This window comes from Myxine glutinosa, chromosome 4 (genome assembly GCF_964187855.1).
Source record: "Myxine glutinosa chromosome 4, kmMyxGlut1.1, whole genome shotgun sequence".
Lineage (NCBI taxonomy): Eukaryota > Metazoa > Chordata > Myxini > Myxiniformes > Myxinidae > Myxine > Myxine glutinosa.
The window spans coordinates 216,565,160-216,584,388 of record NC_136264.1 but is presented as its reverse complement, the minus strand read 5'-3'; the positions used below and the strand labels follow the sequence as shown (position 1 = coordinate 216,584,388).

Sequence of the window (19,229 nt, the reverse complement as noted above, 5' to 3'; positions counted from 1 at the left end):
TAAAAGAGGAGAGAGAGGGTAAAAGAGGAGAGAGAGGGTAAAAGAGGAGAGAGAGGGTAAAAGAGGAGAGAGAGGGTAAAAGAGGAGAGAGAGGGTAAAAGAGGAGAGAGAGGGTAAAAGAGGAGAGAGAGGGTAAAAGAGGAGAGACAGGGTAAAAGAGGAGAGAGAGGGTAAAAGAGGAGAGACAGGGTAAAAGAGGAGAGACAGGGTAAAAGAGGAGAGAGAGGGTAAAAGAGGAGAGAGAGGGTAAAAGAGGAGAGAGAGGGTAAAAGAGGAGAGAGAGGGTAAAAGAGGAGAGAGAGGGTAAAAGCGGTGAGAGAGGGTAAAAGAGGAGAGAGAGGGTAAAAGCGGTGAGAGGGTAAAAGTGGAGAGAGAGGGTAAAAGAGGAGAGAGAGGGTAAAGGAGGAGAGAGAGGGTAAAGGAGGAGAGAGGATAAAAGAGGAGAGAGAGGGTAAAAGAGGAAGAGAGAGGGTAAAAGTGGAGAGAGAGGGTAAAAGAGGAGAGAGAGGGTAAAGGAGGAGAGAGAGGGTAAAGGAGGAGAGAGAGGGTAAAAGAGGAGAGAGGATAAAAGAGGAGAGAGAGGGTAAAAGAGGAAGAGAGAGGGTAAAAGAGAGAGAGGGTAAAAGAGAGAGCCAAGAGAGAGGCAATACCACCTATTAGAGCCAAGGGTGTACTTACTTTTTCCACATGCAAAATTTGCATTAATGTTTATTTAAATTATACAATGAACTACAAAATGTAAATGTTTCATGATATTTGTTATATTATATCACCTTTATCTATCAATATTGTTGAAATGAAGATCAAATAGCTGTATGTTGAAATATGTTGAAAAAGTCAAAACTTTACATGGGGTGTTCTTACTTTTTCACGTGACTGTAGATGGAGGGATTGAGAGAGATTGAGAAACACAATAGAAAGAACCAGAGCGGTACTCTTCGACGTAGTGACCAATATGCCTCCGCCCACATTATTAGATCATTATACATACTTGTACCAAGTTTGATTTAAATCCCTTCAGCTGTTGTCACGTATCACAATTTTACTTGACATGACCTCTGATCTTTAACACCAAAATCTAATTTGCATCATAATATTATATACTTGTACCAAGTTTGGAACAAAATCCCATCATTGGTTCACAAGTTAGTGTTGTAACCAATTTTTTACCGGATGGGACCTCTGACCTTTGATCTCTTGACCCCCAAATAAAATTTTGCATCATAAATTTTGTTATGCATTTTGAGTTCATCTTTGCATCATGAAACATTGATCAAAATCCCATCGTTGGTTCTTAAGTTATAATGGCAACAGGAATTTTAACGAACATGACCTTTGACCTCTTGACCCCCAAAATCTAGTCGGTTCATATTTACATCATACAACATATTTTGTCTGAGTTTGATTTAAATCCCAAAAGCTCTTCTCAAGTTATTACTGTAATGAAAACCTATCCAGCATGCATGGACGATGGACCCACTGATGGATGGACGCAACGCGTGCACGCGTTGGACAACCCAAAAACATAATGAAGTCCAAGGAACCGTCTGAAGAACTCCGAGATAAAATTGTGAGGAGGCAAAGATCTGGGGAAAGGTATAAAACAATATCTAGTGTTGAAAGTTCCTTTAAGAAGACAGCTCCATCATTAGGAAATGGAAAGAATGTGGAACTACCCATGCAGACTATTCATAGAGCTGGCCGACTGACCAAACTGAGCAACCGGGCAAGAAGCACCTTGGTCAGGGAGGTGACAAAGAACCCAATGACCACTCTAACAGAACTAGACTTCCTTGGCTGAGATGGTAGAACCTGCCGGAAGGACACCAGTGAGTGATCAGACTCACTGAGTCTGAACTCCTGAGAAAAAGGCACATGAAAGACTCAGATTATGAGGCAAAATATTCTGTGGTCTGATGAGACGAAAATTTAACTCTTTGGCCTGAATGCAAAGTGCTACGTCTGATGGAAACTGAGCACAGCTCATCATCCATCTAACACCATCCCTACCATGAAGCATGGTGGTGACAACATCATGCTATGGGAATGCTTTTCAGTGGCAGGGACTGGGAGACCTATAGGGATAAAGGGAACGATTAATGGAGCCAAATACAGGTAAATCCTTGAGGAGAACCTGCTTCAGAGTGCAAAAGACTTTAGACTCCAGTGAAGATTTACGTTCCAACAGGACAATGACCCAAGCAACAATGGAATCGCTTCAGAACAGGAACGTGAAAGCTCTTGAGTGGCCCAGCCAAAGCTCAGACTTGAATCCCATTGATAAATCTGTGGAAAGACTTGAAGATTGCTGCTCATTGATGCTCACGACCCATCTTGAGAGCTGGAGCAAATCTGAAAGGAAGAATGGGAGAAACTCCCCAAATGCAGATTACAAAGCTGATACAGACATACCCAAGAAGACTTCAAGCTATAATAACTGCCTTAGGCACTTCTCCAAAGTATTGACTCAGGGGTTGAATACTTGTAGATATTAAATATTCCTGCATTTCATTTTTTATTATTTTGTGAGAATTTCTAAAAACATGCTTTTACTTTGACATTATGGGATATTATGTGTAGATCAGTGACAAAAAAAATCCCGATTTAATCCATTTTAAATTCAGGCTGTAACAACAAAATGTGAAAAAGTGAAGGGGTGTGAATACTTTCTGAAGGCACTGTACAAGTACATACACTTGGAGACAAAGTTCATCTCCATTAATACAAATCTACAAAAAGAGAAACTCAGGGGAACGCTTAAAATTGCATTACAGGGCAGAAAACCCTCCATCTGTTAAATATGTTAACATATAAGTAATCTATATAAATAAAGCAGGACTCTGTCTGCCCATTCGTCCGTCCGTCCCTGAACTACTTCCTCTGTTGTGGGACTAGCCCCAACTTAGTGAGGAATCTCTTGGGATCCCAGCGGGTGTCCTAAGGTGGATGGGAGGTTTCATAAATTTCTCAACACAATTAATTATGATTCTGAGTTTCCAAATGCACTGCCAATGTCAAAATAAGGAGGAATGGAAAGTTTGTGGACCAGAAAAATCAACAACCGATGGATAAATTTTTTGCTATTTTTCTGTAATAACCCATTTCCTTCATCATGGCATATAAGAGCCAATCCCCCTCCACAACCAACACCATCGCCATCGTTATCAGCTTCATCATCATCATTAAAGGTACATTGATTGTACACACTACTACTCCCACAATTTTGAGGCAAGCCCCTCTAAATTTTCTGTGCAGCTTTTGGGGGTCGCTGCACATATCCTAAATTGGGTGAGAGTTTTCATAATTTCTCAAAACTTTTTTTTATTTATAGCTTTTTGGCTCCACCTGTGTGTAGCATGGGTACCTCACTAGTATAATACAAATTTATGTATGAACATTTACGCCTTTCAATAGAAATTCAATCCAATGCAAGGGTCAAACCTGGGCTGCACCGCACGTGATGTAGGCCCAGCTTGTGAGGTGCTGCAAGAGCGAAACCTTGCGAGAGTGTGATGTACTTTCACCATTCGCAAGCATATGATGTCAGGCTGCTCAAATGAAGGTGAAAAAGGAAATTAAAAGGAAAAAGTTTCTTCCAAACACCAATCCCATGGAATTCCCAAAAAGAGAGCTATCTGTAAATGGCTACAGTATATTGCAAGTTTGAAATTTAAAAAATTACTTTTGGAAAGAACGAGGTCCAAGATACGTGATCGAGATACGTGATCGATACGTGATCGATACGTGAGTAGATACGTGATCGAGGTTGCACCAAGCCCTTTTCATGTCATTTCCTCACCTTCTCAATCTCCCATCTTCCTGTTCATCCATTCCCTTGCTTTTTACATCCAAGTATTGCCCCGCTGCCACACTGTCAATTCCTAACCTCCGTCACATCACTTTTCTATGTGCCTCAATCATGCAAAGAGCGAAAAAAAAGGGACTTGTAACAAATCGACGTCTTGAAATAACTTGGATAAAGTCGTTGGTGTAACTTGATGTGCAAAGCTCCTCCATGAACTTCAGAACTCCAGATACGATGAGCAATACGACATCAATGATAAGTGAGTGAATGAATGAATGATCGTTTTAAGGCCATTTTTCCCCGCTAGAGCGGGGGTTAGCCTTGCGGTCCCCATGACAATCATGGTTCCCTGTTTGAGGCAATGTTTTTATGGCCGGATGCCCTTCCTGACGCCAACCCTTGGTCACGCTCTTACGATGCGCAGGGATACGGTGTACCTATTCTGAATCGGGGTACACACCGTGATCATTCATCCCAGCAAGCTGGTACTCACTTTGCCGACCTCGGAAGGATGACAGGCTGAGTCAACCCCCCTGGCGTTAATTCAGCGATCGACCGGGATTCGAACCCAGGATCCTAGGATCCCAAGCCGGCACCCTAACCGCTAAGCCAACACCATCAATGATAAGTACGGTTAAAAAAAAAAAAAGCAGACAGAAACTACAATGTAAATGGAAGTACAGTTTCTGAAAGTTGTGGAGGTTTCAGTCGTTTCATCCGATCCTCTTAACATCCCGTAACATCACTTCGATGAGCTATGATAGAATGGAAGTGTTCATTTTGATAACTCAGAATAGAACACATTTCCATGTATGTACTTCATTTTAACCATTTATTAAATTTGCCAATTGTGTAAACAGCATCCCTTCCCTGCCACCACCCCCCACAACATATGCTTATTTTCACCCCTTATATAATTATTTGCTCTGACTGTCTTTGCAGGCAAAGCTCTTAAACCAAGTTGTTTCTTGGTGAACTTGTGTAACACAGACAGTCTGACAAGTAAAACAAAACTATCATTGTTCTTCAAACCTTGTACGTGTTGACACTCCATTTTTTCACGAGCTCCAACTTTTCCAACGCGACACCTCTTCCGCCGTCCTCTGTAGCAATCGCAGAATTGTTCTGAGTCGTCTCCACAACCTGGGCACCTGTAGTGAGGTAAAGCTTAGAAGCCAAAGATGGCAGATGGAAAGGATATTGTAAGTCAAGTAGAAAATGACAGACATTTATAAAAAGTCTTACATCTTATGACAAGTTAGAAAACGGCACTTGTTTTCAATGGAGACGAGGTGAAAGTTATATTGGGATGAGGACAAAATTGAGGGAGACTTGTACAGATAAGGCATGATAGGAAGAATGAGGGGCAGGGGAGGACCCAATGGGGTGGACAAGACGGACACAGAAGCTAACTCTCAGGAAAGAAAAACTGAAAATTTGGAAGGAGGTGGTCTTGGGAGTGAGGCTTGAAAGGGATGGGGAGGGGGGAGGGGGGGAGGTGTGGGCTAATAGGGCAACCGTATGTTTGTGAGCACATAAAATGGAAAACAAAACCGAGCTGTTACATCAAACTACAGGTGGCTCTTGCTCGGTGCAAACAGATTCCACGTGCACCTTCACATCCGATTCTTTGGAAATGAGCGAGTCTCGTCATGAAGAAGACGTGTCAACAGGCGACATTGCAATATATTTGCTTCTACAAATGAGTACGAGTGCCGAGGAGGAGGAAATTGCTGTGGGAGCCATTATATGACCAAAATGCTCAAAGAACCTTCCTGTTGATGAAGTGTGGGATCAGCCGCTGGGAGGATTACCAAACAAAATTACATCGTGACTCGTTCAGCTCCAGATACTGTCACCTCTAAAACATTCATGTTGTTGTGAAGCAAATAATCAGTTTTTCTAAGACAGAAGAAGGTAGGATTCAAAATATGACAAATATTTCAAGGTACAGCACTCCAAAAATGTTCAACTGTTGCTTCCCCATTCCCCACCATTTGAAACAAAATGAAATCACAAAGTTTCCAAGCAGTAGATTATAGCAAAGCAGGAAATGAGAACCAAAAAAAACCAAGCAATCAGGAACAGTAAGAGGAACTTCGTGCCAAATGTGGGACCACCACCTAACTGAGACAAGGAAGAAGGTGAAGTTGAGGCTGGTTGCATTGAGGACAGCAAAAACAGCTTTGTTGAAGGCGTGATTGGTAAGGAGACCCCACTATGTACCTGGTAAGTGGGGTGGCCCCCCCGAAGCCTGAGTGGCCAGGCGACTAGCAGCGGTTTGACTCGGAGCAACGATGGCTCCTGTGGGGCTCGGGCTCGTCAGGGGCGTGCCTGCCCGTAGGACACACGGAGGGCATCGGGTGATCGGCCTTGCTCGGCCACTCAAATAATAATACAAGCAAGCCAAGCAGAACCACATGACAAAATGCAATAATGTCAATGTTTACGAAATGGAAATAGTACAGTCGTGCATGATGAAAAAAATGCGAAGGATATTTGCAGGGAGTAAAAATACTACCATAGAGAAGATGAGATACTGGGCCTAACATGCACAGAACAGAAGGCCAGAAGGGCATCATGGTGACGACCTCACACACAGGACCATTCAAATATACAATTGAACCAAATTGTTTCATCGTTTAAACTTTGCTACTTTTCCACCTCAACATCAAACAGATTGACCATCACAGTGCCAAGTGCAGACATTGTCCAAAATACCAACTTCAGGATTCAAAATACACAAATACAAATGCCTTTTACCCCTTTCATGAGCATCAACATTTGTATTGACAAGGTATTTAAAAACCTCAACAGCACAATATGTGAGCATCAACACACTGACAAACTAGACTGGCACTCGGCAGAGCGCAAACCTCCGCCAGGCTGAACAGTTTATGTTTTGTATCCCAATGATAGGCCGGATCTGGATTCGGACATGAACCAAAATTTAATCGGTTTGTTCTTATCACCTAACAAACTCATCCAGCTAGTTTAGTCATAACTCGTCCATAACTTTTTTAAATATCAGGTTAAATATCAGGTTATTTATCGCTTTTCACCCGATCTCTCAATGGTGAAGAATTACTTAAAAATTAAATAATTCCCGTATCTGAATCCATATTCAGATCTACACCAAAATCGAGTAGATTCTTCCTTGTCATCAAGTTTGGTCCAAATCCATCCACAATTTTTTGAGATATCCTGCTAAGTATCGTTTTTGGCCATATCTCCCAATGGTGAAGATTCACTTCAAAATTTCTACTAGCCGGATCCGAATCCCGATCTTCACCAAAATCTAATGATTTCGTCCTTGTCACATACACTACATCTCTCTGCCAAATTTCGTCAGAATCCGTCCACAACTTTTTGAGATATATTGTTCACAAACACACAAACAGACAGGGTGGAAAACATAACCTCCATCCACCTTCGGTGACAGAGCTAAAGATAGATATAAATAATGCGAGATGTCATCAACGCACCGACGATAGACAGATATAAACAATGTGAGATATCATCAACACACCGACGATAGATAGATATAAGCAGTGCGAGATGTCGTCAATGCACCATCTAAAGATACAGTGCGTTCAGAAAGATACAGTGCCATTTTTCACATTTTGTTGTGTCATATCCTGAATTTTAAATGGATTAAATTGAGATTTTTTGTCGCCGATCTACAAATAATAGCCCATAATGTCAAAGTGGAATTTTTATTTTTTCATTTTTTACAGAGTAATAAAAATATGAAATACATAAATATCTAATTAACATTCGTATTGTCACGTCCGTAGCTAGTTAAGACCAGCCTTGGACGGATGAGCCGAACCAGACATAACTCCTGAAGTGACCTCCCGATTAAGGTGGTTATTCCACGCGCGAGATGGAAGAGACACGAGGCATTTGACGACACGAAACACGGGTTTAATCCGACACCCAAACCAAGAACAAGACAAATAAAAATGTACCAATAATTACTTAAAATTAAATAAGGCGCGGAATGAAAACAACAGAAATTAAGCTCAAGACTGAACTCTAAAACCTGTCTCCCTCCAAATCTTGGTGGTGTCTGGTCAAATCTGTTTCTGGTGTTTGTTCCCCTTCCATCCCATCCCTTACCTCAAACAGCGACACAGTTGACTCCGCACGTGAAAAAGCTGAATGCCTCAACTCTGTGTTTGCCTCAAAATCTTGGGTCCCAAACCCGTCCCTCTCTGTACCCACCATAACCAGTCATACCCAGCTGCTCCTGGACTCTGTCCTTATCTCCTGACAAGGTGGAGAAGTTTCTGTCAATCCTCGACTATGATTCTGCAACTGGACCAGACGGCATCAGCCCACGGGTCCTAAAATCCTGCTCTGCCACTCTATGTCACCCTCTCTTTGTTCTCTTCAAATTCTCTTTTGCTCAAGGTCATCTGCCATCAGCTTGAAATCAACCAACATCACCGCTTTACACAAAAAAAGGTGCAAAAACAGATCCTTGCAACTACAGACCAATCAGCCTTCTCCCAATTATCAGCAAAGTCATGGAATCCATCATTGCTTCGGATATCAAATCTTTCCTCTTCTCCAATGGCTTGATCTCTGATCATCAATTTGGTTTCAGACCAGGTCACTCTATTCTGGACATGCTGCTTCTGCTGTCTCAACAATGGATGGAGGTCCTCGATGCCAAACAGGAAATTAGAGCTGTCTTCCTTGACATATCACGTGCCTTCGATACGGTCTGGCACCCAGCTCTGCTCACCAAACTCTCCTCCTATGGGATCCATGGAAATCTCCACGCATGGCTGGCGGACTTCCTCTCTGGTCGTAGTCAACGTGTGGCCCTGAATGGATTTTTCTCATCTCCCCTTCCTGTTCAAGCTGGAGTTCCTCAATGCAGTATTCTGGGCCCTGTGATTTTTCTGGTCTTTGTCAATGATCTCTCTGACTCTCTTGAAAATCCTCTCTATCTCTTTGCTGATGACTCCACACACTGCTGCTCCATGCCTCATATGTCAGATCGGCAGTCTGCAGCCTCCTCACTCTCTGCACACCTGGACAAAATCAGACTGGTCAAACAAGTGGAACATGTCTTTCAATCCTGACAAATCTCACACTCTTACTATGTCTCTCCGAAAAGACCGACTGGACAACCCTCCCGGCTCCCATCTACTTTCTGAACAATCCTCTCTAAGAAGTTCTGTCACTCAATCTTTTGGGTCTCACTATCTGCCATGGTCTTTCCTGGGAAAATCACATTTCCAAGTTGGCCTCCAAAGCCAGTCGCCGACTGGGCATCCTCCGTCGTGCGAGGTCCTTTCTTGACACACCTGAGCTCCTCACCACATAAGGGGTGTTGCAAAATAAATGATACTTTTTTCCTCAAAGATGAAATGAAGTTTCAATCAGATGAAAATCCAACCAAAGGCTTTATTTCATTCAAAAATTAAAAACTCACGTTTAATACACGTCAATATGTCCACCATTAGCTTCAGAAACCATTTGAAGTCGACTTTTAAAAGATTTCAGCAAACACACGAACACGAGTTGCAAATATGACTGAGACAACACGCAGTCAACGTGCGCGACATCATGATGACGCACGCAAAATTTGAATAAAAAAATCGCGGACATGTGGTCAACACAATCTGGGGGAAAAAAAAGTATCATTTATTTTGCAACACCCTATACAAGGCTTTCATCCGCAGCTTAATGGCATACTCTTCTCCCTTCTGGGCGGGTGCTCCTGCCTCACACCTAGCTCGTCTTCATGCTGTTGAAACCAAAGCTTTCAGAATCATTGGAATCTCCCGTGATGAAGCTAACTCCGAGGGCCTTTCACTCACTCACCGCAGGCAGGTAGGTAGGTGGTCTTTCTGTCTTCTACCGACTCCTCTCCGGCCTTGCTCCCACAGCTCTATCTGTGCTCTGTCCCCCAAATATTCCTACAGGTCGCACAAGATCTGCCAGTAACCCTCTTTGGTGAAATTGCCAAAATCAAGACTCTCTGCTCACCTTCACTCCTTCATTCCTCTTTTCTCCCACCTCTGGAACAAACTCCCTCACTCTCTTCAATCCCACTCCACCCTCCAGGTCTTTAAAACAGCTATTCACCACCATCTCTTATCTTCCCCCATGCAAAACCTTGATCTCTTCTACCCCCATTAATTCACCCCAAATCCACTTGTTTTTTGAAATACCGACTTTTTTCTTTCCTGACCCCCCACGCCTCCTTCCCCCAAGCCCTCTCCCTCCCACGTATCTTCCAATGACCCTGTTCTCTGCTGTTGAACTTGTGAGCTTCCCGCTCCCTTTTTTGTATGTTTTGTGTGTCCGTTCGTTGTTTTTTGTGATTGATCTTAGCTCTTACACGAGCCTCGATCTTGTATACAAAAAAAAAAAAAAAAAAAAAATCTGAGAAACTAAATTATACTTCGAGGATCACACAACCGCACATGGGGAAAAGGGGATCACACAACCGCACATGGGGATCACACGCACATGGGGAAAAGTAAGAAAATAAAATTAATGGTCCGGCACACTCAACTGGCCTTAATGGATCGATCCTGTTGGTAAGGTCATGGCTGTTGAAGCCCTCAGCCACCAGGCGGGAAATCTTGCAAAAATGGCGGCAACGCCGTCGAAGGCACACGGGGATGTTGATGGCCCTCTTTGTTTCTCCTCCACTTCGGAAAAGACAGCGCGGCCTCCAGCCCACCAAAGAGCCCAACAGTCCAAGCTCCCTCACGATCCCATCGCAGCAAACGCACTTTTCAGGAACACCAAAATGGCCAAGCTTCTTGTTCGACAAAAACCACTCGCACGCTCCTTCTCAGACGAGAGCCAATCGTGAAGCCTCTTGCTGCTGCTCGCACTCTCCCTCCCTGAACCAATCGCCGAGCTGCTTCGAGTTCACCCACGTCATCCGGCCGCGTCACTCATGAAGCATGGCCTACAGTCCCTGTTCCCCAACCCACTGAATCACGGTCGCTCCGCCTCTCCTGGGCGGGCCTTTGCTGTATCGTGTCTAGGGAGCGTGCATAACTTCACTGGCGATGTCATACTTGGCCAGGCATGTCGGCAAAAATGTTAGGAATGATGACAGAGGGTTTCACGCACTGGGGAAATTAGCCTTAAACCCTATTACTAATTAACACGTCATCATCCCTTGTATGATGAACATTTAAGCTACATTTTCCCTACTCCATACATCGAAATGCTCCGACATGCCACACGGACCATACCATTTCCGATGCAATTCTACCTTTGTGACTGTATTCTCTAACCTAGCCCCATAAACGCAAGAGTATTCAACCCTGAGTCAATGCTTCGTAGAAGCGCCTTAGGCAGCAATTACAGCTTTCAGTCTTCTTGGGTATGTCTGTACATCAGCTTTGCACATCTGGATTTGTGGAGTTTCTCCAATTCATCCACGCAGATTTGCTTAAACTCTGTCAAGTTGGATGGGGAGCGTCAGTGAACAGCAATCTTCAAGTCTTTCCACAGATTCTCAATGGGATTCAAGTCTGAGCTTTGGCTGGGCCACTCAAGGACTTTCACGTTATTGTCCTGAAGCCATTCCAGCGTTGCGTTGTCTCTATGCTTGGCGTCATTGTCATGTTGGATGTAAATCATCGCCGCAGTCTAAGGTCTTTTGCACTCTGAAGCAGGTTCTCCTCAAGGATTTGCCTGTATTTGGTTCCATTCATCGTTCCCTCTATCCTTACAAGTCTCTCAGTCCCTGCCTCTGAAAAGCATCCCCATAGCATGATGCTGCCCCGATACCATGCTTCACGATAGGAATGGTGTTCGATGGTTGATGAGCTGTGCTCAGTTTCCACCAGACGTAGCACTTGTATTCTGGGCAGAGAGTTCCATTTTCGTCTCATTTGACCACAGAACCTTTTGCCTCATGCTCTCAGTCTTTCACATACCTTTTTGCAAACTCCAGGTGTGCTGCAATGTGACTGTTTCTCAAAAGTGGTTTCTGCCTGGCCACTCTCTCAAAGAGCCTGGATGTGTGAAGTGCTGCAGAGACTGTTGTCCTTCCGGAAGGTTCTCCCATCTCAGCCGAGGAAGTCTAGTTCTGTCAGAGTGGTTATTGTGTTTTTGGTCACCTTCCTGACCAAGGTCCTTTTTTCCTGGTTGCTCAGTTTGATCAGATGGCCAGCTCTAGGAAGAGTATAGGTAGTTACATGTTCTTTCTATTTTCTAATGATGTAGCTCACTGTGCTCTTGGGAACTTTCAACACTAAAAATTGTTTTATACCCTTCCCCAGATCTATGCATCCTCACAATGCTATCTCGGAATTCTATGAACTTTTCTATCCTAGTTTCCATTGACGAAAAGTATCACCTTGCATGCTTCACTGGACTGCGAAATCGCCATCGTTCCTTTCTGAGAAGCCAGGACTACTCTGAGACTGACACGGAAGAGAAGAAACAGAAAGTCATAGCTTTTGTTGAGCTCATCGTACATGTTGAGAACTCTGTAGAGGATGGAACATTCTATTTCAAGTTCTCCTAACTGTGTCAGCCCTATGAAAATCGCCTGGCCGACTGGTATTGGTAGAGAGATCAACAAGCTTCATTTCAAGGAACAAGTTGTGAAGTACTTTCCACAAGCACCAGAGCAAAGTGATAGCAAGAATGTATTACTCGTCTTCGAACAAGGCATGCAGGAACTGCTCAAAGACACTTTGAATTCAGACTATGATGGGAATTGCAGTGTTTCTAGCAAAAGCTGTCAGAATTGTGTGTGACGCTACTTTTCGTTCTAAAGGGGTTCAACTTCGATGCTTCATTCGCATCTAGATGCCAGCGGAATTCTGTCCCCACAACACTCAAATGGTAAACATGCTTCTGAATGGAGCCGACCTCGAGGGCCAGGATTCTGCATACTTCATGGCATGCCTCACGGTCTTGCAAGCTATTCTGTTTAGCTGCAAGCAGAGGACTCCAACTGCCATGAAGGGAGTGGCTGCTGCAACTGCCAGGTCTCAACATTCGTTGGAGCATGAACCACCCTTGCCCCTCTACCTTGGACTAAATGTTCACACACACAACCAGGTCCAATAAGTTGATAACACAGCTGTACACATTGGGCTTGAGTGTAAGCTATGATCGTGTATTTAAACTTGAGGATTATCTGGCTACTGCTGTCTGGGAGAACATGAAAGACAAAGGTTCTGTGAGTCCTACCCAGCTACGCAAAGGCCTCTTTACCATCGGTGCCTTGGACAACTTGGATCACAACCCATCAAGCACCACAACAAAAGGCTCATTTCACGGTACAGGCATCTGCCTCTTTCCGTTCCCTACCAAGTCCAATATGGGACACCCTCAGGATAGCATACGACTGCCCTCTAAAGAAACAAAGAAGAAACATTTGTTGCCTGACAGCTTCACCATTGCACTGGCTGTTGCGCTCGATATAAAAAGTGTGGTAAAGCTGTGGATGGATATCTGGAGGGGCACGTGAGAAAGTGAAATGTTGGCTGTAGCATTTTATCAAGCTGATCGAGGAGATAACCAAGGGAGATGCTGTGGCCTGGTTAGCCTACCATTCCAGGCATCAGGACCACATCTCTGATAACTCATAATGCGCTCTCACACCACTCTTGCCACTGTACTATTAGAAGGCTGCTTCAGCTGTCATGATCAATTATGGGATGATTGTTCAGCACGAAGCCACTCAGTTCCTGCATCTTGGACAGATTCCAATGATTACCCTATATGCACCGGGCAAGTTTGTTCAGTGGAACTGGTCTCAAACACATAATGAAGCCAAGTAATGTAATCATGTTCGGTGGTCAGCATATTGAAATGCCAATGTAGAAAACATTCGGCGAAGTACTTGAAGGCCTCTAGGTAGACCACTGCATTGACCCAAGCAGGCATTGCCTCCTCTAGAACGGCTGACCCCCTTCATCAAGGCATCCCTCATCACCAGGACTAGACATGCCCACTAAGTGAGTACTCTGGCCCTGGCAAAACTCCAGCAGGATGCCTTCACACACACTATGACTGATGGACCACATGATGAGGGCCAAAGAAATGTGGAGACAAGATATGATCAGTAAGAGCCCAACATTTCAGTATTGGGATATCATCCTCAAGATGGAAATACTTGGTCTGATTTTTGTGCTGGCCCACCGAGAACGAGACTTCACCAGTTCCCCCTGTATGTAGAATCACTGATGGCTTTGGTTGGTTGGTGCTTTGCCCTTGATCATCAAAACTATGCCAAGTGGATTCCCGTACACCTACGGGACATGGAGAGCATACCTCCAGCCATCCAATATGAATTTGATGACAAAGGCCACTGGATTGTTTCGAAGTTCAGCAGCAGCAGTGCTCATCTCTTCGTTGTTAGTGACAGTCTTGACTGTGCTGCGCAAGCGCTCACATTTGGGATTCCATCCAGGAATGTATACTTTCCGATGGCCATGTAGACAACAGGCATTTTAAGGCCATTTTCCCTGCTAGAGCGGGGGTTGGCCTTGCGGGCCCCATGGCAATCTTCTCCATTTTGCCATATTTTCTACATCTCCCATTGTTAACCCCCTTGCCCACATTTCTTCTTCCACCATCTTTAGCCAAGTCTTTCTCGGTCTTCCCCGTCCTCTACTTCCATCTACATTCATTTCCATCACTCTTCTCAACCAGTCACTTTCATCCTTCCTCAACACATGACCAAACCATCTTAACCTGTTTCTCTTCACAGTAGTCTTCAATTCACAGATGGCCATGTAGGATGCACCTTTGGAAATTGCCATGCTAGATTGGCAAAAGGCAGCATTGCTGGCATAAACATCCTAGAGTCAGAGTCAGGAGCAAGGAGGAAGTCTACTACTTTTGTTGTTAGATTGTGGTACATCTCCCAATCAGTTTTTCTGAAGTTCCAGCGCTTAGCAGGTAAGGTAGGTGTGGCAGAAACAAGGGGAGCATACTTGATGAGAACTGGGTGGTGGTGAGAATTTGGGAAACGTTCTAATGGAGTCCTTTGTGGGGTGGGTGTGCTGGATTCCACCAGGCAAGGACCTTTCCACCAAGGACCCTTCCACCAGGCAAGATCAGGGATAGTGTGGGTACTCCAGTGGCTTGAGTAGAAAGTTTCAGGTTCTCGTCTATCAAAAAGCAACTGGAGGTCAACTTGGGAGGCCCAATCACACAAGGTTTCACCATCAGTTTTTAAGCAGTGAAAGCCCCATTCAGTATGTGGGCAGTTGAAATCGCCAGACATGAAGTGCTGGAGAAGTAACTCAGGGTAAATCCTTACTGTGGAGTGGGAATGGGGCTGGCTTATACATGTTGGAAACATGAAGGCCCTGAACATAGATTGTGTGCCACTGGACTTCAGCAACCAGCTGTGATGTAAACACAACTTTGATGTCACTGTGCGCTTTCAGGATTGCAAAGCAGATAGCGAAAGAGAGGTGTGATGTGATGGGGGTGAGTTGCTTGAAGGATGAAGTGGGACAAATCGTTGTGGACCCAGATGGAATTAAAGGAAGATAGAAAAGATATATGGAAATGCTGTTGAACACAGAGAATGAATGGGATGGCAACATAGAGAGTAACCCAGTTTTAGGACCGGCAGAGTAGATAACTGAGAAGGAAGTTGAGGAAGCGATAAAAGCAATGAGTAGAAAGGCGGGAGGGCCGACGGGAGTTGTGGGAGATATGTTGAAGGCAGCAGGAAGTTGGGGTGTGAAGAGAATGACAGAGATCTGTAATCTGGCGGTGAAAGAAGGCCGCATTCCAGTGGTTGGGAACCGAGTACCCTCGTCCCTCTATACAAGGGGAAAGGTGACCCTCTAGAGTGTGGCTCGTACTGAACGTTAAAGTTATTGGAGCATGGAATGAAGGTACTGGAAAGGGTGTTGGAGAGGAGGATAAGGAAGAAAGTGAAGATCGACGAAATGCAGTTTGGATTTATGCCAGGAAGAGGAACGACAGACGCGCTCTTTATTGTGAGGCAGTTGCAGGAGAAGCACAGGGAGAAGAGGAAGAAGTTGTTTCTTGGGTTTGTTGATCTGGAGAAAGCATTCGATAGGGGTCCACGCAAAGTATTGACATGGGCAATGAGGAAGTTAGGAGTGGAGGAATGGTTGATCAGAGTAGTGATGGCAATGTACAAAAGAGCGCGCACAGCTGTAAGGACGAAGGACGGGAACAGTGGTGAGTTTGAGGTGATGGTGGGAGTGCATCAGGGGTCGATACTAAGTCCACTACTATTTGTAGCTGTGATGGAGGTGCTGGCTCAGAACGTAAAGGAGGGTTTACCGTGGGAGTTGTTGTATGCAGATGATCTGGTGTTGATTGCGGAAAGTATGGATGGACTGAAGGAAAAGATGAACAAGTGGAAGGAATGTATGGAGACAAAAGGTCTGAAGGTGAATATCGGAAAGACGAAGGTGATGGCAAGTGGTAAAGCATGTGGTGAGGTGGAAAGAACTGGGAAGTGGCCCTGTGCTGTGTGCAGGAAGGGTGTCGGAGTGAACTCCATTCAATGTACAATGTGCGCTGAGTGGGTTCATCAAAAATGTAGTGGTCTGAGAGGGTCATTAACCAGTGTGGCAGCTACATTCAAATGTAAGGTGTGAACAGAGGGAGCTGCAGATGGAGGAAATGTTGAGTTGGATCTTGGAGACGGCGTGAAGCTGGAAGGTGTGAAAACATTTTGCTACCTCGGGACAGGCTGAATGGAGAAGGTGGATCAGACTCGGCAACGGTTGCTCGAGTGAGATGTGCATGGAAGAAGCTTCGGGAACTGACTGGCATGCTGATGAGGAGGGGAGTGCTCTTAGCTCTTTCACGAGCCTCGATTCAGTATACAAAAAAAAAAAAAAAAAAAAAAAGAGTCGTTGAAGCTGAAGGGAAAGGTGTATGCTGCATGTGTGAGAAGTGTTATGATTTATGGGAGCGAGACATGGGTAATGAACGTAGAGCAGCAACGAAGGTTGGAAAGGGTGGAAATGCGAATGGTTCGATGGATGTGCGGAGTATCGTTGAGAGAGAGGAAGACAAATGATGAATTGCGAAAAATGATGGGAATAGAGCCTGTGATTGATGTTGTGAAGAGGAACAGGTTGAGATGGTTTGGTCATGTGTCGAGGAAGGATGAAAGTGACTGGTTGAGAAGAGTGATGGAAATGAATGTAGAATGAAGTAGAGGCCGGGGAAGACCGAGAAAGACTTGGCCAAAGATGGTGGAAGAAGAAATGCGGGCAAGGGGGTTAACAAGGAGAGATGCAGAAAATAGGGCAAGATGGAGAAGATTGTCATGGGGACCGCAAGGCTAACCCCCGCTCTAGCAGGGAAAATGGCCTTACAATGCATGTTGTTGTTGTTGTTGTTGATGTCACTGACTGTGGACGTCACATGGTTTCTGAGGCTGTGATGTTGACAGGGTGAAAGCATCCAGTTGGGAGCTTGAGAGAGTAGCTCTACTTTCATCACATGTGTGAATTTGTTGGAAGAGGATGATGAACACATCATGAGAAGAGGCTATTTTAAGCAGCACCTTTTTATCTGGAGTACAAGATTTAGTATAGAGTACCACATTCCACGGAATTGGTTTCCACTTCCTGACCTGCCATTTAAGTTTTTTTTTTTTCAATTTCATTATTCTTTGTATTTTTGTGTCATCCTGGTGGCAAAATACACCACCCAGGAATGCAAGTGCACAAATAAATGCTTCTATTTTCCATTGATAACACGAAACGGAATTTATTTTCCGTAATGAATTTAGGTTTTCTGGACATGGAAAGATCACTTTTTTGAAATAGGAAATCACAGTCTCGATGTTATTTTTCAAAAAGACAAGCACTCCATTTATTTTTTTGATAGCACTAACAACTATTATTTTAAATATTTGGCAATATTTGTACTGATAATGACAAAAACTGGTATTGGCAAAAAAAAAAAAAAAAAACCCCCAAAAAAAAAACTCTGCCAAACTACCTCTCCCAAACCAAAATAAAATTTAAAGCAGGAGACCAATGTGCAGCACACCTTTCACAAAGCCAGACTGTTGCAAAACTCCCTTGAGGTTTCCCTCGTAGCCATCTGAAACAGCACTACTCTCGCTGAGGTCGGGGCCGGCATCCATCACCTGCTGAAGATCCTGCGGTCACAGGTAGAAGAGAAAGGAAAATATAACTCAAAGGAAAAACGTACATTCATCAGGATAATTTGAGAGTCTGCATCAGAAGCCCAAAGCTCCTCACATTCATTTGAAGGTAGAAGTTGCCACATCACCTTCCACTCTGGAGAAGAAATTTGTTGTGCACACGCGCGCACACGTGTGTGTGTGTGTGTGTGCGTACATGTGCGTGGGTGTGTGTGCATGTGGTGTGTGTGTACACGTGTTGTGTGTGTGTGCGCGTGCGTGCGTGCGTGTGTGTGTGTGTGTGTGTGCATGAGCGTGTGCATGTGCGCGTGCATGTGCATGTGCGTGCGTGCACATGTTTAAAGGTTAGGGTTACTCTTTTTCTTCTTTCAAAGAAGAACAGTGCATAATGTTCAGTGGCTGTCTATAAATTGGAAATCACCATCGTACCATGTTGCGTCGGTACGATTTACCATTTTGTCTCGTCCAAGGAAGGATTTGCATCCATCCTAAGAAGGGAATGTTGAGCTGAATGCTAACCAGTTTGGGAATACCAGAGTGTTTCTGTCGCCTTAGCGTTCACTTTTCACTTGTTTGTTACACAAATTGTGCTTTTGCTTGTCCATCCACTTCATCTTTGAGTCGATTTCACCTTTACTTGTGAAATATTATTCTGCAGATGCCGACGCCTCTCCAAAGATCACACGTTATTAAAAATTATCATTAACACTCCATTCTTGTTGTTATGTTTCATACTGAAAAACAAACTTTGTGCAGATCAGAAATATTTCAGCCAAACATTAGATATCTTTACATCTGCATCTTATAAACACGATCACGTTACTTTCTGGGTCAAAAGGAAAACATCATAACATTCTCTTGTGTTAGAAACCAGCTGGAATCTCATGGATTCCATTTTCAAGGAAGAGAGTTTCATTTTATTGGTTCCATTTGATAGCATGTACCTTTACAAATGCAGGTGCAACAACTAGTAGACTCAAAAAACAGAACCATAAAAAGTTCCCACACAAAATCTGCCCCCAAACCACTTCCTCAACAACTGCCACGACCACACCCATTCAACCACAAACTACTTTCCTCTCCACCACAACCCCTTCCTCCACTCCGATTGAGCAACCGACGGCGACACACGTGTTCGGACGACGCAAAAGGCGGCACGAATCGACCGCAAACCTGGTCATGCTGTAAATCCCTCCAGAAAACCATTCTCTTCCTGGACACAATTGGACCACGTGTCCACGTGTGCTGGCACTGCGAATGACTCAACACATAATGGTCATATACTAATTGCACATT

At 44.2% G+C, this 19,229-nt stretch overlaps 1 protein-coding gene across 4 annotated transcripts in view; it reads right to left on the bottom strand.

Annotated features, from left to right (window-relative positions):
* LOC137425713 (arfaptin-2) overlaps positions 1–19,229 on the bottom strand; it is an 86,382-nt gene that overhangs the window by 33,558 nt on the left and 33,595 nt on the right. For 2 of the 4 annotated variants that reach the window (XM_068114424.2, XM_068114423.2), the window contains exons 3-5: positions 17,816–17,927; positions 6,032–6,139; positions 4,838–4,956 (exon numbers count right to left, since the gene is read on the bottom strand). In XM_068114424.2, coding sequence (XP_067970525.1) covers positions 4,838–4,956; positions 6,032–6,139; positions 17,816–17,927 — 339 coding nt within the window. The remainder of the gene's footprint in view (positions 1–4,837; positions 4,957–6,031; positions 6,140–17,815; positions 17,928–19,229) is intronic. The other 2 variants (XM_078777012.1, XM_068114425.2) reach the window with 1 other exon arrangement.